Source organism: Octodon degus, unplaced genomic scaffold (assembly GCF_000260255.1).
Source record: "Octodon degus isolate 3935 unplaced genomic scaffold, OctDeg1.0 scaffold00148, whole genome shotgun sequence".
Classification (NCBI taxonomy): Eukaryota; Metazoa; Chordata; class Mammalia; order Rodentia; family Octodontidae; genus Octodon; species Octodon degus.
In genome coordinates, this window is record NW_004524724.1 from 6,603,820 (window position 1) to 6,627,226 (window position 23,407).

At 47.5% G+C, this 23,407-nt stretch overlaps 1 protein-coding gene across 1 annotated transcript in view; it reads right to left on the reverse strand.

Annotated features, from left to right (window-relative positions):
• The window catches only part of Col14a1 (collagen type XIV alpha 1 chain), a 174,705-nt gene that overhangs the window by 145,301 nt on the left and 5,997 nt on the right, over positions 1 to 23,407 (reverse strand). The window contains exons 2-4 of the mRNA XM_004642282.2: positions 21,266 to 21,382; positions 18,959 to 19,102; positions 15,240 to 15,329 (exon numbers count right to left, since the gene is read on the reverse strand). Coding sequence (XP_004642339.1) covers positions 15,240 to 15,329; positions 18,959 to 19,102; positions 21,266 to 21,382 — 351 coding nt within the window. The remainder of the gene's footprint in view (positions 1 to 15,239; positions 15,330 to 18,958; positions 19,103 to 21,265; positions 21,383 to 23,407) is intronic.

Below are 23,407 nucleotides of genomic sequence, written 5' to 3' on the forward strand. Positions count from 1 at the left end.
AGAAGAAACAGACAAAGAAGAACCTGCATCAAAACAACAGAAAACAGAAAACGGTGCTGGAGACCAGTAGTTAGTTTAGTGAACATTTTTTTTTTAAATTCATCTTAGGTTTTAACAGCTGCTTTTTGTCTTTGGAGGCTTTTAAAAAGAAAACCGAATTAGGTCCACTTCAATGTCCACCTGTAAAAAAAGGACAATATATATATATATATTTTGTTTTTTTAACTTGCCTTTTTGTTGTGTTATCCAAACACATTTTTTAAATGTATAGTTCTCTGTGTTCACATGATTCAAATATCAAAAAGGAAGATTCTTCCACTAAATTTCCTTTGTATTATGAGAATGTATTAGTAAAAAATAACAAAATATATACTGTATTAAAAAAAAAAAGAGTGATGTCTATTAGTGGTGTCTGTTATGTGGGCAGAAGGACGCCCTTTCCAAAATTGTAGAAGTCAACATCTCTTGTTGGGTTTGCATTCCAATGTATTTTCTGTGTATCTGTTTTGAGACAGGGTCCTGCTGTGCTGCCCAGGCTGGCCTCAAGGTCCCGACCACCCTGCCTTGGCTTCCCAAGTGACTACAGTCACCATGGTGCCACCGTGCTAGCTTCCAAGACAGGGTTTTTTCACACATGTCCACTAGGTAATGACAAAAAAAAGAAAAAGAAAGAAAAACCACTTGTCAAATGTCATAAGCCCTGATTATTAGTCTAAGACCTGTCCAAACACTGTAAGCCTTTGCGGCAAGGGCCATCCCAACAGGCATAAATTCCAAGAAGCTGCAGGGTAAGCACAGCATTCTATTCAGGAGGAATAGAATAACTATAACCGCTGAGAGCTATGCCTTTGCCAGAGGCATGCAGTGCTCAAATACTTGAGACACGAAGTTTCAAAGCCACCACATTCAAGTTCCCTAACACAGGTCTTGCTCAGAACCCAGCTGTTCAGGAGAATCTTTGAAGAGACGTGTTCAAGCTAACGCCTTCCTAAGAAGAGCCCAGATTCAAACCTAAGACAAACAACCCCATCTTCTGTAAGCACACAGCTGCCCTGCTTCACTGCTCCTAAAAAGCAGCGAGCAGCAAAAAGGAGCACACCTGGCCCCAAACTTAGCTAGAGTCAAGTGGTAGAGAGATAGCCAAGCACCCGGGAATGCCAGGCACACGCTGCACGGAACCCAGCTGCAAGTGTAACTGCGGTCTGCATTCAAGAGGATTGTGTGCGCTTTTACTGTCGAAACAGTATTCTGTAGTGTTTAATCACAGTGCAGCCTTTGTGCTCTTAATTCTGTATTTGGAGTCTCTCCTGAAGGGCTGGACACGGGTCCTTGTCATTGCTGCTCTTAGTCGCTAATGACCTTCCACTCAATAAATCTGTGTACACCAGAAAAAGAGCCGGGACAGGGAAGATAGGGGAAGTGACCTCATGAAGTGCCTTTTAATTCAGCTAAACGTTAATCTAAAAATACAAGAAGTTGGGCTGGGGAGATAGGTCAGTGGTCTAAGTGCCTGCCTGGCTAACAAGGACCCAGGTTCAATCCCCAGTGCCGCATGCTGTGCTGATCAACCCCAAGTACACTGTGCCAATCCTGAAACTGGGTGTAAATACACATATATACCGCATGTAGCACCTCGTATGTGGATGGATGGATATGCCTAAGCCACTGAATACAGTTAAAGCAGAACACTCACTATATGGAATGGGCCACAAGGACAATGGCAGTCTGGTGGCACAGACAGAAGCAGAAGGGACAACTTCCCACCCCAGGAGGCTCAGTTCCCAGCATGCTCCACCTGCTCTGGGTGGCACCGAGAGGAGGCCGGGGCACTGCCAAGTCCCTTCCCCTCCACGCCCGGAGCTACATTGCGATGCCCAATGCTCAGCGCTCTGCTCTGCACACTGAGCTACAGGTCTTGCAGCTCTACTACAGCAGGAAATGCCCCCACCCCAGGCAGCCAGTATGCTTCAGGTTCTGTGAGCTCCCCTAGTTCCTGTTACTTCTGTCTCGTAGAAATGGCTGGTCAGGGCCGGGGAGATAGCTCAGTAGAATAAGTGCTTGCCTGGCAAGCTCAAGGTCCTGAGTTCAACCCTGGGTACCACAAAAAGAAAGAAACAAAGAAATAAAGAAATGGCTGGTCACCGTGATGCATAGCTAGCCACTTGGATGCACAGTGTAGAACCAAAGACAGCCAGGTTCTCTATCTCTGTACTTCCCCTTTGAAACTCCATAAAAACCTGTCCCCCTGTCCAGCAAGATAGCTCAGTGGACAAGCACCTGCTTAGGCAAGCGCAGGGACTGGATTCGATCCTGGCGCCACATGCTGCATTGGCCCCGCCCCCGAATGCACTGAGCCAGCCACTGAGACCAGACATGGTAGCACACACCTGTAATCCCAGCTCTGGGGAGGCTGAAAACAGGAGGATCACTACAAATACGGGCTGCTTAGTGACACCCTGTGCCAAATACATAAAAAATTACTACTACTACTAATAATAATAATAAATAAATTTCTCCCTGGACCCTTGCGCCCTGGTGTTGTTTGTTTGTTTGTTTTTTTTCTTGAGGTCAGTGCCCATCAACATTAAATAAATCTGCCCACACATCCTGGGTGATGTTTTCAGCGCTTCCATCTTCCATGGCTTCTGATGAGGTGCTGGGAAGATCGACCATGCTGACCTCTTTGGTCATAAGTGTGGCCCTGACAGACAGAGTAGGAACCTCTGCAGATCCCTATGGGAAGGCACGCCCTTGAGATTTCTTGAGTCCCCTTGGAGCTCTGCAGGAGGATTCCTGGCTCCCCTCTCTAGTGGCTCACATAGGACCCCAAAAGGAGGAGCACACAGTCTGCCTGCCTGCCCACCCACCCACCCACCTGCCTGCCTGCCTGCCTTCTGTCCATCTGTCTGTCTGTAAGAACCCCAAGGGCACCAGTATCACTCTGTGCCTGCTCAGTTCAAGCAGAAGGACAACTCGATCCACTCTCATTAGTTATGTCTCCCTGTGGGCTGGGGGAGGGAATGCCTAGCCCCTGGGTGTCTGCTGAATGATTGTGTTTGAGAGCATTAAGCCGTTCCGTCTGTGCTCCATGGGAAGAGGCAGAGTCCTCTCCAAACTGCAGAGTGTGACAGGCCTGACCTGCAGTTCTGCAGATGCATCTACTAAGGTTAAAATGGAGAACCTACCAATGCTTCCTCATAGTCCACGTGGTCCCAGCACTGCCCAGAGCATCTGGTCTCACTCTGAGAGGCAACACCCTTGATCTGTCGTGCTGTCATTCGAGGGCACACAACACGCATAGGGAGTCAGAAATGGAAATTAATTGGTCCAAACCCATGGTCCCTGACTGCAGGGACCTTTTAAAAAGGGCTTTCCAGTAATCATGTAGTTAAAATGAAATCAGAGAAAGAGAGCTGTTCTTCATGAGCATCTACCTGGGCGGCTAGAGGAACCTCGTGGGTCGCCGCAGCTGCTGTAGCACCTGTAGCTCCGGTTCCCGCTCCTGACTCTACCTCCAGCTAGTCAGCTGGAGCTGACTCCAGCTGGCCACGGCCCACATGTGGCCACAGAGGCCCTCCTTCCAGAGCCTTCCACTTCACAGGGGCCCTTCAGCAATTCCTCCCAATTCTGCTCAGCACAGAAACCTTGCCACATTTTGACTGAGGAAAAGTTGGACTGTCAGCCCTGACAAATGGGTTGCCATGGCTTTTCCCAAAGTCACCCCTCATAGAAGCACAAAATCCAGCAAAAAGAAACAAAACAACCTGGTCATACACTCCTCAAAGGCATCAAAGAAGGGAGCAAAAAGTCCATCACCCACTGGTAACCCTGAAATCTGATAAAAGACATTCTTTTGATCCTGAGGTCCCTGAAAATCTATAGCCTTCATTGCCCAAAAAGCACCTGAGGTTTGTTAGAAAACCCAGTCTGATAGATGACCATACCCTCTGGCTAGAGACCAAAATACAAGTTCTAAGGGCTATAAATAAAAAAGGAAATGCCCTTTTGGAGTAAAATTAAAAGGACTCTCAGGGCCGGCCAGATAGCTCAGTGGATTAAAGCACCTGGTGAGGCAGACTCAGGGACCGTGGTTTGATTCTCACTGTGCCTGCCGGCCCCGCCCCTGGGGTGCACTGAGATGACAAGTGAGACTAGGGGGGGAGGGAGGTGCACACCTGTTATCCCAGCACCTGGGAGGCTGAAAACAGGAGGATCACTAAGAGTCCAATCCACATAGTAAGACCCTGTAGACCCTATATTAAATACATTAAAAAAGAAAGAAAGAGGCTCTCTAGAGCGTCCATGTCTATATTGGGTGCCAGTCCACAGCCTTCCTGGTAGACAGTCTCCAGGGGAGCTGAGACTCTTGCCTCTTGCCCCTCCTGCCAGGCACCAGCATGGAGCCTGGGAGGCACTGAGCCCAGACTCCCCAGACTGCTTCTAGGAAGAGGACTCCTCTTCAGGTTAAAGGCACCAGGCGAGTCAGCCTCCCTCTCATTTAACCCTGCATCAACCTGAGCCCAAAACTCTCCTCCCAGAGGTGTGGGCCAGGCCTGGCCAGTACCCGTAATGCTGCACCACGACCTCACTGTTGTCAGATGATGTCCTGTGTCGCAGGAAGCACGGTCAGGCCTCCGACCACACTTCAGCTGCCACACAGCTCAGGATCCTGACAGGCGTTAGTCACCTCGGCCCAACCCACACACCCTCCTTGGGCTCCGCCTGCAGGAGCCGCCTGGCTTTCAAGTGTAGGTTTAAAAGATGCCTTCTGCTTGTGGGTTGCTCCCCTAACAGGAGCCTGAGGCAAGATGAGAAGCCAGCTCACTTGGCCTCCACTGCTGCAAGGGTCTAAGAGCTCTCCCATTATTCTGGGGAGGCTCTAGTGCCAATGTGGCCAAGCCACCAGCACCCTTTCCCAGAGACAGCCTGTTTCTCTGTGCCCTCCTGCTTGCCACCAGCCCAACAAAGAATGCAACCACGCGTCCAGAGGCCTCAAAACTGCAAAACGTTTATAGACCATCAAGCTGCTGAGACACACCTCTCCTGTCTACAAGGCCTGCTCAGGGCCTCCAACCTGCAGTGCTGCCCCCCCTCTTGCAGCCACCCCCAGCCTGCTGGTACACCTGCCAGGACCTACAGAGCTGTGTGCATCGGGCTTTGTGACTTGACTATATGTCTGCATTTGTTGTGTAAAGTGATTTTCCAGCTAGGTGTGGTGGTAGCCTCTAGTCTCAGCACTTAGGAGGCAGAGGCAGAAGGATCTCCAAGAGCTCAAGACCAAGCCAGGCTATGCAGTGAATTCGCCACCAGCCTGAACTACAGAGGGAAACTCTATCTTAAAAATAGTAGTAACAGTGGCTTTCTGTAAAATGCACCAACTCAACTATGCCTCCTTATTCAACTGATTAATAGCAAACAGGCCCTGGCATCTCACAGTTTCTCAGCACTGTCTGTCCTGCAGGCAGAGAGAAGACAGGGACAGAGAACCTCAAGCAGGCAGGAAGGAAGGTGCAGGTCAGATGGCCTATAGCTCTCTGCCAAAATCAACAGCTGCACTGCTAGGTGGAAAGCCTCAGCATTTTATAAAGATAGTGACACAAATTCCTTTCAAAACAAAGCTTTTGAATGTTCAGGTCCATCCATCAGATACAGCTAAGAGTTCTTCCCTGGGGGATCTGGAGGCAAGAGGAAAGGGTGCCAAGGAGCAGCTAGGAGAAGAGGGCCCTGCCCAGCCCGGAGGTGCACAGGGAAAGGGTCACTCAGAGCAGCTCCATGTGCTCCGCAGGTGCGCACTGTTTTCTGAATCACTGATCCTGTCTCATCTTTTAAAGTCCTCAGTGCATAAACTGTAATTGTGAGCAGCGAGGGGGAAGGATAGAAGGTTTTCTTTCCGCCTGAGTAAACTGCCTTTGGAGGAAGAGGGCCCCTCTTAGTCTTCTCCCAGGGATTTAGAGCTTCTCTCCCTGGGTCTAAACATTACACACTTGGTCAGGGAGAATCTGTATTGTGAGAGACTAATACCCGGGTTTGCAACCTCCCAGCCCTCCGCAACCACAGCTCGCACACCTGCAGGCTGAGCGAGCCCGCATGGAAAAGGTTGGAAGGAGTAATCCTGTCTGTTCCTGCTCACTGGTACAGTGTAACAACTATTTACCTCCCATTTAAATTTCTTCAAGGGTTAGAAGTGACCTCGAGTCGTTAAAGTGTAGGGGAGGATTGTGTAGTGCTGGAGGATTGTGTAGTAGGGGAGGATTGTGTATGTGCGATGCTATAAGGATTCGGCAAGCTCGGACTCTGCTCCGTGGGGGCTGTGGAACACATCCCGGTAGCTCCTGGGGAACGAATGTATTTTCTTTTAGATGGGAAGAAACATAAAACAAAGAAAGAAGGGAGAGAGTGAAAGTTGACTTCCCTAAACAGTCTGCTACTGTGCAGATCTCGGTATGAATTCTGCTAGGGGTCCTACATGTCAGGAATGCCAGTCTACTCCTTTCACCAATAGGGAAACTGAGGCCCAAACAGGGACAAAGCAAAGCAAGACCGTGTTCCGAGAGATGTTTGATTACCTTGGGAGGCCCGACTGGGAATGAAGTTGTCTCAGAGGACAGCTAAGTCAGGAGACTCAGAAGCAACAGGGAGAAACTGGTCCTAAACTGAGACCCCAGCCCCAGCCCTGCCAGTGCACAGCCCTGGGCCACATGAGACGTGACATTTTCCAGGTGTGACTGTGGTCCCGTGGAGCATGACAGCGTCTCCACACATGACACGCAGCTGGCGACCCTGGAGCTGGACAGGCATGAATGCCTGAGCACCTCACTGCTACCAAAGGCAGAGTACAGCACACCAGGACAGGGTTGTGGTGACGCAGATGTCCCAAAAGACTGATAGCTCAGCAGCACAGTACCTGCTTGGCAAGTGCAAGGTCCCGAGTTCGATTCCTGATACCAAAAAAAGAAAACTCCAGAGAACTGAAGACCAGGCCTTTGCACTCCCCCGATACCCATGTGTGCAAAGCCTTCCCTGCCTACTGGCTCCTTTATGTTTTTTAAATCTTTCCTTTGTCTCCTGTCCTACAGCATGCCCAGCAGAATTCTGGGTGCCACTGTGCCTGTGCACCCTTCCTGTGGCCCCTGCCTGCTTCTGGGGTGGGGACACTGCAGGATGAGCCCCTCTGGCCGGGTTCCACCCTGGCCCCTGAGGAGATTTAGGGTGGGAGCGGAGCGCATGCGCCTTATCCACCAGTTGGGGCTTGCGTCTGCTCGCTGGCTGGAGCTCCCAGCAGCGTTCACGCCGACTTCCCGAGTGGGCAGACCCCAGACGAGGGCGGAGTGTGCACCTGTGGGACAGGCCTGCGGCGGTGCCTGCAGGGGTCGGGGGCGCAGCGCTGCCCCGCAGTGATTTTCTGGTCTGTTCTCGTGTTGCTGGAGCCCTGTGCCAGCCGCCTAGCTACTACTGATGGTGACAACGGGGAGGAGGAGGAGGAGGACGGGGAGGAGGAGGACGGGGAGGAGGAGGACGGGGAGGAGGAGGACGGGGAGGAGGAGGAGCGGTCCTGGGCACGTCGACCGCGGCCCGCGCCTCACTGGGCATGATGTGAAGCCGCTGCTGGGCCTGGGCGCTCCCTGAGAGCAAGCTGCCCAGCGAGCCTTCCCGAGCAGGGCAGCACCGCCCTGGGGAAGCCCAAGCCTCCCCCCCACACACTGCTCAGTGGGCGTGAAGAGTGGCCCGGGGTGCCGCCGAGTCTCACGGAAGACGCGCTCAGGGTGCGAAGCAAGGACTCGCTGCCGCGCCGACCGTGCCTGGTGCGCCGCTGACAGACTCCTTCAGTCGTCACAGGCAATCTTGGGAAGGCCTGTGTTTCCGCATTTAAAGACATCTAGTGGGCGTATGAGAAGCGCAGTCTTTGGGGCTAGGGATGTCGCTCAGCGGCACAGTGCTGCCTGGCAAGCGCAAGGTCCTAAGCTCGATTTCCGGTATCAAAAAACAAACAAACAAAGCGTCTTTGGAAGGTATACAATTGAAAGCTGGCGCAACGCAGTTCTTGCAGGAAGCAGTGAGCCGACCAACAATCCTCCGAAAAGCAATCCATTCCTCCGCCCAGGAGGGGGTTCTGTTTAAGCACATTCAAAAGTTTGCAGTACCCTGAGGCGAGAGACCCAACAAGCTCATTCTGGACAACACGGGACAGAGAAACACAGCCATTCGTCCTGCAGGCCGCGTGCTCGGGCACTGTGGGGCATCAGCGCTGCACTCCCAGACAACCCTGACCTAAAAATCAGGTGGGTGAACTCGGCCTTTGGCCACAGAGGGCTGACTTGGTAGAAAATAAGACGCTCATCTCAGTTTCCCCTCGAAAGTGGGAGTAGAAAGGACCCAACCCCCCTTTCTTCACTGTAGAAATTTTGGGGGAAGGAAAAGGGCTGTGATCTTAACTCGAAAAATTGTTAAGAGTAAAATAAAAAGCCAACCCCTATCCTACTTTTCCTATCTGTTGCATAATCATTTCCAATCAAGCTCTGCATCCTTATGCAAAACTCCAGAAATAACTAGAGAAAGCTGTTTGGACAACAAAGAAAAATATCCACTCACACAAACGGGCCAGGATTATGCTCAAAGGCAAATACCGCTTCTGCCAGGGAGCGAGTCTGGGATTATTGAAGAAACATGCGCAGTTAATTAAAGCAGGCAGCTGACTGCACAGCGGTGTCTGCAAAAGATCTCAGTGCTCTGCATTAAAGTCAAAATTCTAAACCATGTGAAGTTTGCCCGAGTGCACCTGGGCCACTCTCGATGCTGACTTGTCCCGGGGAATTGTGGCTCGCAAGGGAAACAGGCCAGCGCCATTCGGCGGGAATCGGGGCCGACGTGTCTCAGAAGAGACCTTATGCTAAGCCTGCAGTAAACCCCGTATGAGGGCGGCCTGTGTCTCCTGGAACCCGACAGTGCCTCTCCTCCAACTCCTAGGAGCCCTAACACTGGCCCGATGTCACCCTGGTTTATAATTTATTTCTTAAAACAATTCTCTCCCACAACTGTGCCCTCCTAAGGTCTCACCAAACTTATGCACACCTCTCCTGTAAAATAAAGCACCTTTCTATCCACAGTTTTCTTAGAATCTGTGCCCACATGCAGTCCTTCACTACGATGGACCCGTTAGACAGGACCTGCATGATCGCATTTCCTTGAGTGGAAGTGTGAGGCTCCTCCAGGTGGTGGCTGGGTCTGGTAGGAGGTGGGCCAGCACCACCCACCCCCATTGTCCACTTCTTATTTGCAATTCATGTCATGCAGACCCAAATTTTGGAAGGGGAAAAGGGGAGGCAAATTAGGGGTAAAAATAGACAAGCCAAGACAGGTTAGGAATGTAGGGTGAGGGCTAATAAATTCCAATCCAAACTCAAATCCACAGACAGATTTCACCTCTAACGATCTCAAAGCACTGAGTAGCTTCAAGTGCTAATTGAATGTCAGCTGAAGCTCACTTTAAAAAAACCCTACATAAAATATGAACAAATCTTTTCTTGCAAAAAGAAATGTAGAAAAGATAAGTCAGGACTTAATGAGTTTAGGAGCTCTTCAAGGCTCTGGGTTCTAGTCTCAGCACCACAAAGAGAAAGGGAGAGAACTAACTGGTACTTGGGAAGGGAGGGTAGAACAGGGAGCACAGTGCTTCCTTTCCCACCCTGCACTCATCCTCTCCTGCTTGGAACCCTGTCTTACGTTGGAACCCTGTCTTAAACAGCATTTAAAAAGGACAGCAAAACTTAGCAAATAAGGAAGAACGAATCCAAGACCTTTTCGAGATTTACATGCCCCAAACTAAGAGCAAGTGTTGCATTCCAGTTATTAGATTAAGGTATTTGTTTTGCACTATGTTTGAGTTAACAACCCTAAAACTCTACCTACGAGTGTGTGTGTGACTGAATGCATTCAGGGCTTAGAGAACTGCATTTCTCATGCTCTTCTAAAGAGGGGAAGGTCCCAGCATGGTGGCCACTGCCACTGGCCACCTCCAGAGCCTCTCACAGGAAAAGACAAGCACAGTGGAGCCACCAGGCCCCAGCCAGCTCTGCTCCTTGGTTCTGCTTCCTGTTCCCTGTTCTGCCTCTATGCTCTCTGTTCTCAGGGCAGTGGAGTCAACAACCAAAACACTGACTGGGCTGAGGACAGAGTGAGCCCAGGAGATGAGTTTCCTCTGGGAAGTGTCACCCTGCCACAGAGACTGGAGGCACAGCTTTGGGAGATGGAGTGGCAGGTGGGGGCTGTGCAAGATTCCTGAGCATCCCTGAGAAGCTCTCCTCAGCCCAGGAAGACCCCCAAGGCCAGTGTCCTGAGGTGGGTGAGGAAGGTGGGTGTGGCCTTCAGGGGGGATGATCCAGCCGAGATGGCATTTAGTGTGGTGGTCCGAGGGAGCCCCTGACCCACTGCCCACTTCTAGTAGAACTGGTGATCCGGTTTACTACAGGTCACCGAGGGTGGATGAGTGGAGACTCTAGGTGTCTACACTGAAATGACAAAACTCATTGCTCTGGTTAAGTGTGGCTCCTCAGTGGTTCTTGGGCTTTGTCAGTATCCAGTTTATATTTGACACCACCGTTGTCACTGACTTCACCACTATATCCAAGGCAACATAGCTGCTTCTTGCTTGTCAGTTGATTTTCTCTGGGTGCAATATCTGGATTTCATGGCAGTCATTAACAGTACTGTGGCTCATTTCTGAAGAGCCAGGCACTGAACCAAAGAGGCTACAAACCCCAACACAAAAATCAAACCAAGAGGCCAGGTGTGGTGATGTACACCTGTAATCCCAGCGCTCCAGTGGCTACGTTGGAGGATCACTGCAAGTTCAAAACCAGACTGGGCCATACAGTGAGCCTATGGCCAACCTAAACTATATAGAGAGACCTTGTCTCAAAAAGTAAATAAATAAATAAATAAATAAATAAATAAATAAATAACACACACACACAAATTAGAAATATGAGAAGACAAAGCAACAAAATGCATCTCCGAACTCTGTCAAAGTCAATCTAAGGGGCATTGGTGGGGAAGAAGTCATCCATCCAGGGCTAGAAACCCAAAGCTACATGGGACAGAAGCATGAAATGGAGTCAATGGCAGTGAAACAACTCAAAGAGGTCACTGGCAAACTCAAAGAAGACGTAACTAACCAGCTCATGCCCACAGTGACACAAGTGATCAGCAAGTCCAGAGAAAACAATAAAAATCTAGCAGAGCTAAAGAAGTAATGCAAACATGAACTCCCACCATAGAAAAGAATGGGAGTCCATATAAAGCTTCCAGACAGAAGTCCAGGGATTCAAAGCAGGAGTGAAAGTAGGAGGTGCAGAAGCAACCAATGAGAGGGCAGAGTGTCCACGTAATGACCAATCAAGAGACAGGCACGCCTTGAAAACAAGGGATCATGAAAAATGAGTACAACAGCTGCTAGATGACTCAAAGAAGATGAGGGATTAGTGGGAAACTTTGGACAGCACAGCAGGGCATAAAAGACCTGTTTACAGAAGGTAGAGCAGAAGCCTTCCCAGACCTGGAAACATAATTCAACATAGAAATAAGGGAGGCAAATAGAACCCTAAATAGCTATGATCAGAAAAGATTACTACACCCGACACAGTAATTATACCAGAAATCCAACACAAGATCCTGACATGCTCCCATGGGTGTGCACCACTGGGGGAAACACATGACTGTTCCACTGAGTGACCTGAGCCACCAGGAGTGCACGCAAGACTGTCCCCTTAGGCAGCTTGTCTCACTGATGATGTGACAGATCTTGTCACCTTAGTCTTTCTACAGAGAAGACTCATGAGAGGACTATAAATGAACCGAATCTAGTTAGTTGCTTGAATTTGAATAATTACTGCCCAAATATAAATATGGTGTATGTAATATGCATTTACAACTGCGGTACCACAGATTACCTGGATTATAATTTTTACATCATTTTAATGTTTCCTTTGAGGAGCTGCAATATGATAACACTTGGTCTTCTAAGTAAATTCTTTTATTTATATTATTGTAATAAGACAAGATCAGGCCTTACGTTTCCTGTGCTTTGAGCCATCCAATGGGACAGTCATGCCTGTAGTGCAGTGGTTCAAGCCAGTAAGACAACCAAACTCAAATCAGAGGTGTGTGAGAAGTGAGTGATATGAATTACACCCCCTTCATTGTTGTATTACAAACTATGGGAGAAAAGCAACAAACCATCTAAAAAGGAAAATATACCAGAAATACAATGGACTGCTCAAATAAACCTTAAAGACAAGGAGATCTTGAGGTGAACTATTTTAAGCCCCTAAAAGAAAACAACTGCCAACCCAGACTTATATGTCTTGAAAAATTAGCTTTCAAAAATTGATGGAGAAATAAAATGTTTCCATGATTAAAAGGCACCTAAGGAAATTCACCACCACAAAATCAGTGCTCCCAAAATATCTCAAGGATATCCTAGAAAGAGACAAGGAAATTAACCATACCAAAAGGCCTACTATGTTAATGCATCATGTAAGTTAGCAATTAAGTAGGAGGAGAGGAAAACCAAATGGTAACAGGAAAATACTACAATGACAGAAATAAATCAATACCTATCAATATAACCATCAATGAGAATAGAGTGAATTAGCCAATGACACAGATTAGTGGGATGGATCAAGAAACAAATCCAATGTTAGCCTGTGTAAAAGAAACGCATTTAACACAGAAAGAAATTTATATACTAAAAATAAAAGGCTAGAAGACAGCATTCCATGGAGTGGGGACCTGAAAAACAGCAGGAGAAGCAATCCTATTTTCAGACAAAGTGGAATTTTAAGCTAAAGCTGAACAAAAGAAACAAAGAGGGATATTACATATAGCTAACAGAGTTATTCAACAGGAAGAGATAACAGTTATAAGCATATCTACACCAAACTAAGGTGCACCCAGCTTCATAAAACAAACATTAATAGATGTGAAAGATCAGACAAGGGCTGGCCAGATATCTCAGTGGATTAAAGCACCTGCTTAGGCAGATGCAGGGACCGGGGTTCTATCCCTGGCACCACATGCCATGCCGGCCCCACCCCTGGAGTGCACTGAGAGGGCGATTGAGACTGGGCGTGGTGGCGCATGCCTGTAATCCCAGAGCTTGGGAGGCTGAAAACAGGAGGATCATTATGAGTCTGATCTGTGCAGTGGGACCCTGTAGACCCTGTACTAAATACATAAAAACGATCAGACAAACCTAAGTACAATTATGGTGGGAGAAGCTACTATCACAAATAGATCAACTTAACAAAAAATCAACAAAAGAATATAAGAGTTGAACCAAACCTTTGAACAAATAGGCTTAATAGTCACATCCACTGTTCTGCCCAACAAGAATAAAATACATCCTTTTTTCAGTAGTGCATGGAACTTTCTCCAGAATTGACTACATAAAGTTAATAAAGCATACTTAAGCAAATGCAAATCAAAATTATCCATGCATATTATCATATCACAGTGTAAGGAAACTAGAAATGAACAGCAAAAGAAACTGCACAAGCCATGCAAACATGTGGAAGTTGACAGATTCTTGCATTATCTGTGGGCCACAGTGGAAGCAAAGGAAGAAGTGAGAGAGTTCCTAGAATTCAATGATAACACCAGCACAATATATCAGAGCTTACGGGGCACAGCGAGAGATCACCCATAAGGGAGATTGCCATTGAGAATGCTCACATCAGCAGAACAGAGTGAGCCCAAATAAATAACTAGTGATGCACGTCAGTGTTCTAAAAAAGTGAGAACAACCTAAATCCAAAGCTTGGACAAGGAAGGAAATTGTAAAGATCAGAGAAGATATCAGTGAAAGGGAGACAAAAAAGCAAAGAAACAATGAATGGAAGAGCTTATTCTTTGAAAGAATAAACAAAATGGACAAATCCTTAGCCAAAAATAAAATAATTAATTAATTAAATAAACAAATACATAAATACATAAGAAGGGAAAATACAAGTCAGTGCAACTAGAAATGTAAAAGGTGAAGTCACAGTGCACACTGCCAAAATCTAGAAAGTTATTAGCAACTATTTCACAAACCTATATGCCAAGAAATTAGAGAACTTGAAGAAATGGAGAGCTTCCTAGACAAAGGCAATTACCAAAACTGAACCACAAACACTTAAAAGTCTTAAATAATCCAAAACAAGCAATAAAATTAAAGCAGTAATTTAAAAGCTATCAACCAAGAAAAGCTTGGTGGACTGACTGCCAAATTCCACAAAAATTTCAAGGAATATCTAACACCAATACTTCTCAAAGCAATGAAATCCAGAAAGAAGGAATATTCCAAAAATCATTCTTGGAAGCTACCAATACCCTAATCCCAAAGCCAGACAAGGGTCCAACCAAAAAAAAGAGAACTATAGGAAATCTCTCTCACAAACATAGATGCATAAAATCCTCAGTAATATGCTGGCAGACAGAATGTAGCAAATCACAGAAGAAAACTTACACCACAACCAAGGGGCTTTACCCCATGGACACAGCATACCCGAATCAATAAATGTTGTCCATCACATAAACAGAAGGAAGGAAAAGCCATATGATCCTTTCAATAGACACAAAAAAGCCTTTGACAAAATACAACATCTATTCATGATAAAAACCCTGAAGAAAACAGGTACAGAAGAACCTTGTCTTAACCTGAGAGAGCCATTTATTACAAACCTGCCAACATTGTAGTAAGTGGGGAGAAATAAAAAGCTTTTTCTCTAAAATCAGGAACAAGACAAGGATGTCCATTATTTCCACTCCTGTTCAACATAGTCCTTGAAACATAGCCAGAACAATCACACAGGAGAAAGGAAGAGAAAGGATCCACACACATAGGAAAGGATGAAGTCAACGCGTTATCTGCAGCTGACATAATCTGCAGCAGGATGCAGGCAGGCGAATGGAGGCCCATGCGTTCACCACTGGGCGCATCATGGGAAGGGCCCCGAGCTGAGGGTCGTGCCCAGCACAAGAAGTGCAATGTCCAGGGCTGTATGACATAGGAAGGTGACTTCGAGGTCACACGCTCAAGTGTTGACAGGCATTGTTCATGGGGCAGGAAGGAGGAGTGGAAGGAAGCCAAGGGCAATTGTCGCCGGATTGTGTTACTCTTCTGAGGGGACCAGCGGCCATGTGTGTACTGCCTGTCTAGTTAGAACAGCCACTCCCAGGTGAGCTCATCAAAAACATCTGACCTTCTGGCGAAGCCGGTTTAGTCCCGTTTCCTTTGTCCACGACCTTGCCTCTGGGCTTCGTGGGATCCTTCTTTTTTTCTAAATCTTTAACTGAAAAAAAAAAAAAAAAAGGGTAGACATACAGCAGCGTGTTACATCATTGTCTAAAAGGAAACACCCAGTGAGTTGCTCTAAAATCCTTTCAAGTTCTTATTAAAGTATCAGTAGAAATTAGCTCTCTGATGCAAACTCATCCCCAAATGTTAGAACTGCTACTTTTTTAGTTTCTTGGTCTCCGTGTGTAGTACGGGATCAGTCCTTGGGAGGCAGAGGCGCCTGTTCCTTTTTCCATCCCCTCTCCTCCCTCATCCCTTGAGCCCTTTCTTTTAACTGCTATTTTTATTTTTTCAACAAAGTTGGCAAGCTCTTCTTAATGATTTTGGTTGTGTATTCACTCTGGACAGATGTATCAAATAAATTTAATCCTTCAGAATGGCTGCAAGATTGCACTGGCGAGCCCATCTGGTGCACAAGGGAATGAAACGCCGGAAGCAGGAACACATCTCGCAAAGCCAGGAAGTGCTGGCCGAGGACTGAAGCCACATCTTCGTGCCTCTGAACACGGCATATGCGCTTAGTCCCTGTTCTAGAAAGATACAAACCACCAAGATCCTCATTTGGAGTCGCCCTATCTCTAACAGCAAGGAGGAACCCTGTAAATTTCCTTTCAAACTTGAAAAAGGTTTCTCTGTTAATTCATGGGCATCTTGCCCACTTTAATAAGAAAATATTCGGAGACCAGAAAGAGCCCGGGCCGCCTCCCAACTCATCCCAGCGGACGCATTAGGTCTGCTTTGCGGAGCTCTGCGCTCGGAACCCTGCGCTCGGAACCCCGCGGCAGCCTCCCGGCAGCACCGGCAGCTTGAGCTCCTTGGCGCCCACCAGAGCAGGGCCAAGCGGCAGGCTGCTGCGCAAATGCGACGTCCGTCCCGTGAGAGCACAGAAGCAAGCCAGTGGCCATCAGTAATCAATCCTAACCTTCTCCTAGTTATATTCGATTCACGGGGATCACAGAGTTCATCGCGGGAAGAGCTGTGTAGGAGAAGTACCGGCTCTCTTGCTGTCTGCTCTTTCCTGGCTTTGCCTCTCTTTGCCAAAAGGGTTTGATGCTCAAGCTTGCCAAGGGCATAGCACGCTTAATTCTATTATTCCTGTACCAAACAATCTTCCTATGTATTCTGGTACCCAGGGATTAAATTCCAAGCCCTAATAGCAACAACACCAGCAGGACCCCTCTGGGCCCACTGGCCTAACTTGTTACATGTTCTTTAGCTTCCCTATAAACACTTTCAATCTCTTTTATTTTCAAAGAGGGTCTTACTACATACAAGCTGACCTTGAACTCACTATGTAACCCAGGCTAGCCTCAAACATACAGTGATCCTCCTGCCTCAGCCTCCTTAGTGCTGGGATTGTAAGAGTGCAACTATCATGCCCAGCTTTGGAGCACCCACTTTCTAAAAAGTGTTCTCAGTTTTTACAAAGATATCACCCCCTTTTCCGCCATTCCTCTAAACCTCCTTTATATTCTCATTTTTTGATCCCTTTTCTACTTCCACTCCTGAAATATGACCATACACTAAAGCGGTCGTACAGTTCCAGTGCCTGGCCTGCACCTCCATCACCTTGCATGCTAGGTTCTCACCCCCCAGGGATACCTTCCACCGTGGTGGCTTTAACCCCACACATTCAGGCATGGGCTGGGCACACAGCCATGTCACACAAAGCTCCAAGAGGGGCAGATTCAGTTAGAAACACTGCCACAGACATCATGACCTTGACTGCAGCAGTGCAGATGCACCTGCCTCTCGGCTGTCACAGCAGTCCGCATGGCACTCGCCACAGGCCATCAGGAAAGGCTGGGGCTGCTTGGCGTGGGTGCTGACTCATCCCAAGCAGGTCCGACCTGGGGCTATGGCTTGTGGCTGTCCCCCAATGCCTCGTGGGCTCACAGGTGGGGCTTGGAGGGTGACTGGGTCACAGATGTGTGACAGTAGCTTAGTCCACTGTTGGGCTTGGGGCTGGACATGATGTTGGGAGGAAGCAGTGGACCACAGTGGGCCAGGCCTGGAAGCATGTGTGCGATGACGGGTGGCTCGCTGCTCCCTGCCTGCCCTGCCTCAGGCTGTTCTCCCCAGCTACGCCACTCTGCCTTGGATGCCGACTATAAGCTGAAATTTCTACAAACTGTGAGCCAAAAAGAAAAAAACCTCCTACATCTTCATTGTCCTGGATCCAACAATGAAAATTTTCCAGGCCAGCAAGACTAGTTTTAAGCACCACCTCACAGAAGCAAGAATACAACTGAAATGCAGAGGGAAAAGGAAAGAAAGCCACACACGCAGTGATTTTCATTCTGTTCTTAGAGACTGTTATCTGAGTAGAACTCACCCTCTACTCTGCCAATAAAAACAACATGGCTTAGGAAAATGAGATGCCTTTATCTAACTTACCTCACTAACCCACTAGATAGTTCTCCTCATTCTCCCAGGGAGCTAAGCAAGCCGAGCACAAACAAATTCTTTTTCAAGTGCCTTGAACAGCTACTAGGAAAGGGTTTTTGTTGGCCTACAGTTCCTCTGCTGTTCAGTTGGCAGAAAACTTGAAATAATCAATCATAAAATGTTCAAGCTTCAGTGAAATGGATCGTTTTGCCTTCTCTCTCACTGTTTTTCACAGACTTTGAGAAAAGTTATTTCTGTCATCTACACAGGGGTGCAGGAGGCCAAAGGCTTACGTGCCAACAGAAAGGCTTCTGGGAAGGTTGGTTTATGCTGAAAGCAATATAAAAATGTTTTCCAGAGCATCAGACAAGAGTCTAAAATATTTCCTATATTTTCTTTCTTTCTTTCTTTCTTTCTTTCTTTCTTTCTTTCTTTCTTCTTTCCTTCCTTCCTTCCTTCCTTCCTTCCTTCCTTCTTTCCTTTTTGAGACAGGGCGCCACCATGTAGTTAAGGTTAGTCTTAAACTCACTATGTAGTTTACACTGACCTGGTACTTGTGGTGATCCTCCTGCCTCAGCCCTCCAGGTGCTAGGATTACAGGCATGCGCTACCACACCCAGCATCCTGTGTGGCCCTAACAGCTGCGCGTCCTGCAGGCAGGTCTGGTCACTAAATGCTTTTGTTCAGAAGTTGCAAGAGAGAACAACTTCGCAAAGTTGTATTTGATGGGTTTAAACTTTTAACAGAATCATGAATATGTCTCCGAAAACATTACTTGGGAAGGAAGAGACATGGGCATCCTCCCCTCTGGTTTTGCATATTTACGGGACACCAGACCTGCGACATGCAGTTGTGATACAACAAGAAAGAAAAGAACTGGAGTCTCTGCACAAACCTTGCAGGCTGGTATGTGAGTGACACAGAGGTGTAACAGGTGATCACAGTGGTGGGGCTGTCCCACCTGAGTGGACCACCAGGTGCTAAGAAAACACAGGGATTGGTGTGTAGTGGTGGCTCGGGAGACCATGCCGGGAGTGCTTTGAAAACTAAAACTTAAAAGCTAGATAGGAGTGTAAGAAAAGAGGACAGAAAGGGCAGACACAGAAGAAGTGAGAGCCAGAACAGAACCTAAGCAAAACCTGCACAGCTAAGAAGGACGTGGAGGGTCCTGGCCCCTTAATATACACAGCCAACTCCGTGCCATGCCGGGGCCCCTGAAGAGCTGTTCACACTCACTTCGGAACTGGCCCTGGGCTGGCTTGCTCTCCTTGTCTTTGTGGTAGGCAATAATCTGAACCGTGTAGTTCTGCTCTGGCATAAGACCTTGAATAATTGCTTTCGTGGCAGTGTTTTGGAGATTCAGTTGATTGGTTTTTCCTCCTGGAATAAAATGGAAAAAGAAATCAGTTCTGGGTAACTAGCTGGGCATGGTGTCACACATCTTTGGGAGGCTGAGGCAGGAGGATCACTATAGGTTTGAGTTGTCCTGGGCTACATATTGACTTCAAGGTCAGCCTGCACTACACAAGGAGACAGAGTCTCCAAAAAATAAATAAAAATAAAGTAATGCCAAGTGTCCTTGAAACACGAGCCATTAATTTGTCTTAAACCTGGCTCTTACAGGTGCAGGGGACTTAAGGAGCCACACTTTGCCTGCTTAGCTGGAGTCAAAAAAAGATGTCAATTCTCAAGTCTATCCATCAAATTAGACTGACCCAGAGGCTCCCCTGAAGACACTCCTGATTATATGCAGCCTTTTGCAGAACTCTGTACATACCTTCCTTCCCTGACTTCTGGCAATAGTTACTGCATCTGAGAAAAGTAAATTAGTTTGAAATTCCTGTCCTCCTGGCAGTGACAGAAACAGGGGTCTGAAGATGACAGAATTAATCAATGGAACAGGCTAGCCTTTAATCATGTTGTAATAAAATTAACATCAGAATTTTTGTAGCTATTATCAATGTCTCCCCCACTAAAGCAAAAACAGCCTTTCCCTTGCCACAGCACATTTCCTTAAATTCTGTTCGTGCCCAAGATGCTCAATTTGGCTCCACAAACTTCTTATCCCATTTAAACTCCTCTACTACGAAGGGCAACAAGCAAATCTTTTGTACTGTGTGCTTCACTTTTAAAACTTCTTTAGGAAACCTCTTCCTTAGAATCACACTTGGAGAGACCTAGGGTCCTTATTTTATTGAAGGCTTTGAGAGCCTTGCAATAAAAAAAAGTTTTAAACTCATCAGAACCACCAGTTCTCAAATTTGTTTGACTGGTAAACCACGTGGCAGCAGAGCGGCGCCAACCTCCTGCGAGGGCCACGGGGCTTTCCCTGAGAAGAGCCGGCCTGAGCACGCTGGAGCGGTCTCCTGGCGCTTCGAGCTCTGCGGATGTCTCTGCGGCCCGAGGTAGACTGCGCTTGGATTTAGCCTGTGTAATCAGGTCAACCGCAGAGAGGAGAGACTGTCCCACTGGCTCGGCCACTGCAACAGGGAAACGGGTGAACAAACCCAGTATTCACCAGGACTCGCTCTTGCCCTCTCTTACTCGAAATGCGTATTAGCGCGCTGTGCTTTCCCCTGCACATAGAAAGCACTGGCAGCCCTTTCGACATCATTTTCTTTTTATGTTGAGAGAGGCTCTCATGAGGCTACCCAGACTGCCCTGTCCTGCCTCAGCCTCTCTAGCAGCTGGGATGACAGGTATCCACTGCACCTAGCCAATTAGAATCTTCTTTTAACATAATTATATTAATGGTCAATAAATATATTCAACTTTTGTCTTTCCTGTTTTGATGTAGTACTATTTTCAAAATGTCTACTTAACCTCTTAAGTTTAATGTATTATTGCTGAATAATATTTATCCAGTTAGTTAACTGTAATGCATTCAAGTAGCCACAGCTGTTGGACACCTGGGAGTACTACCTTCTTTTACATGCAGGTGAACCAAAAGTATTTATTTCGTGCTGAAGAGAGACAGAAAGACTTGGTGATAGTCTGGAATTTTCACTTGAAGAGAATGACAACATGGAATTCATGTCACTCTTTATAAGTTGTAGAAACTGATCCCTCGATCAGAGGTTAAGGCTTCAAGCCCAAAGATCAAATAAAATCTTTCAAATGATCCTAAAGCAATATCTGGCAGTACATGTTTTTACTTACCTGAGTATGAAAAGTTGCTGTCAGTTATGGTTGGTGTCTGGATGCCCGCCCCAAGCCTCATGCAGTCTCAGAACTGTTTTGGAGGTGGCTGAATCTAGTATGACTGAGTTGTAGGGCAGTGCTTGGATTAAGGGTGGGTGGTGGCCCGTCAGTCCCCTGATTGGAGTGGCACCACCCCAATCCCAGTAGACTCAATGCAATATAAGGGCCAGGAAGATGTCTCTCCCTCTGCCTTAGAGCCAGCTGATTATGGACTGAAACCTCTACAAACTGTGAGCTACATAAACCTTTCCTCTGTTCATTTTGGGTGTTAAGTGCTTTGTCTCAGCAACAGAAGAAAAGTAACTAAGACACTAATGTTGTAGAAAAGATCCATGCTGTTACCTGATGCTGGAGTCACCAGAAGTTTGTAGCCACCAAACTTGCCCCTCGGAGCTTTCCACGAGATCTGGATGCTGTCCTGAGAGAGCATGTTGTACCTGAGCCTTGTGGGAGCCGGCACTGGAAAGCAAGCACAGCAAGGGCTCAGACAGGCATGCGTCTAAACTGCACGGGCTTGGCCGGCGGTGAAAGCAACAGCACTGAAACACACAAAGCTGCCACAGCGCAGGGAACGCTGAGGCAGGAGGACCGCTACAAGCGCAAGGCCAGCTTGGGCTAAAAGTGAGCTCAAGGCCAGCTTGAACTACATGGCAAAATCCTGTCTCGAAATAAAATGAAATAAAATCAGCCTCAAACTATATTCTTTGCTCAATGACATGGCTGAATTGATCAGTTTGCTAAGACAAAAGTATAAGTATGTGATTTTTACTGAAGGATACCCATTCACCCACTGTACCAAATTTGTGTGTGTGTGTGTGTGTGTGTGTGTGTGTGTACACGTGTGGTATGGGGTATAGAACTTGGGACACTGTGCTTGCCAGGCAGGCGCTTATGCGCTCAGCTGTATCCCAGACCCTCGTACCAACCTTTAATGGAGAAATGACAGGGCGTTAGGAGTCAGTACTCTGACGTGGTTTAATCATCAAGGCCAGTCTTGTGAGATGTTTTTATTAGTAGCAAGAGTGAATTAGCCTACTGGAATATGTTCGCTTTTATGACCTACATTACCAGGACTGTGGCCTGTAGGATTTTCACCATGGGAATCCGGGATTTGTGGAGCTATGTGAAAAGAGTATCACAGGCCAATAGAGAAACAAGATATCCATGTAGAAACAGATGACAAGGTGATGGTAAAGACGCCGAGCGGCAGAGACGCTAGGACTCCAGGGCTGGCTGCTTTACGGCTGTCATAGCCATCAGTCAGGGTCACCATTCAGCCCAGAATCATGGACTTTCTGATAGCTCACAAAACCATATAAATCCCTTTCCTCATGTATAAGTCATCCAAATTTGAAACCCTCTTTCAGGCCACCAGAAGTACTTTAGAAGAATACACTAGCAGGAAGGTTTTGATCATACATCAGCCAAGTCCATGATTACAAAGACAAAGGGAAGTCAGAGACTGATGGAGAAACGTGAACTTTCCACGCCTGGGGCTGAGGCCAGGGGCTGGTGTTCCTGTTGGGTGCCGCGAGCATTGTGCTCTTGGGTGTGAAAGGACAACTGGGCAGAGGCACCTCACTGAAGAGGGGCTTCCGGGTGCAGGACTCCAGAGACCTGGGGGCCTGCGGAGCAGTCCATCGTCCTGCCTCTTGCTCGGTGCAGGGAGATTTCCTGATGAGGGTCTCCTTCCCCTTTTAATTCTTGTCTTTCCAAGAACAGTGCATGTTTTCCCTGTGTGGGGCCCACACTCCTTGGGGGAAGCAGATAGAGGTGCGCAGGCCTGCCTCCGTTTCACCTGCTCCTCCCTTCCTCCGTTTGCAGATTCATCTCTGGTTTCCTTTTGTCCTTTATTTATACTTTGTGTTTCTTAAGAAAAACCATGTGATGTTTGAGCTTGCATCTGATTTATTTTGCTTAACATGATAGTCTCAGTGCATCTGCTTTTCTCTAAATGACCCAAGTTTATCCTTGTCTGTGACAGAGTACAACTCTACAGGAAGTCGCAGCTGTGCATCTCAAAGGCTTTACGCCTGGCGGGCGCCTGTGATCCCAGCACTCAGGAGGCTGAGGCAGGAGGATAGCTGTGAGGTTGAGGCCAGCCTGAGCTGCATAGAGAGACCCATCTCAAAAAAAAAAAAAAAAGCCTGTTTCCCTGTTTGGGTCAGAGCAGCAAGGCAGCACAACTGACAAGAAGACTGGAAGTGCTGCAGAGAAATAGCTGCTGCTCTGATCCTTCAGCACCGATGCCGTGTGCTCCTCGCAGGCCCAAGGCTATGCTTTTCCTGAGCACAGGGAGCACTCCTGCTCCTCGCCGCACTTCACACCCGGGTGTAATCATGAAGACCTGCACACACTTGACTCAACAGTCAGTCAGCTCGAATCCTGATCTTTTCCCCAAACCAGTCAGGTGTGACCCTGACACCTGGCACACACCAAGAATCCAGGAGCAGGTGGCCGGGCTCCCTCTGGGAGCTGGGGCCC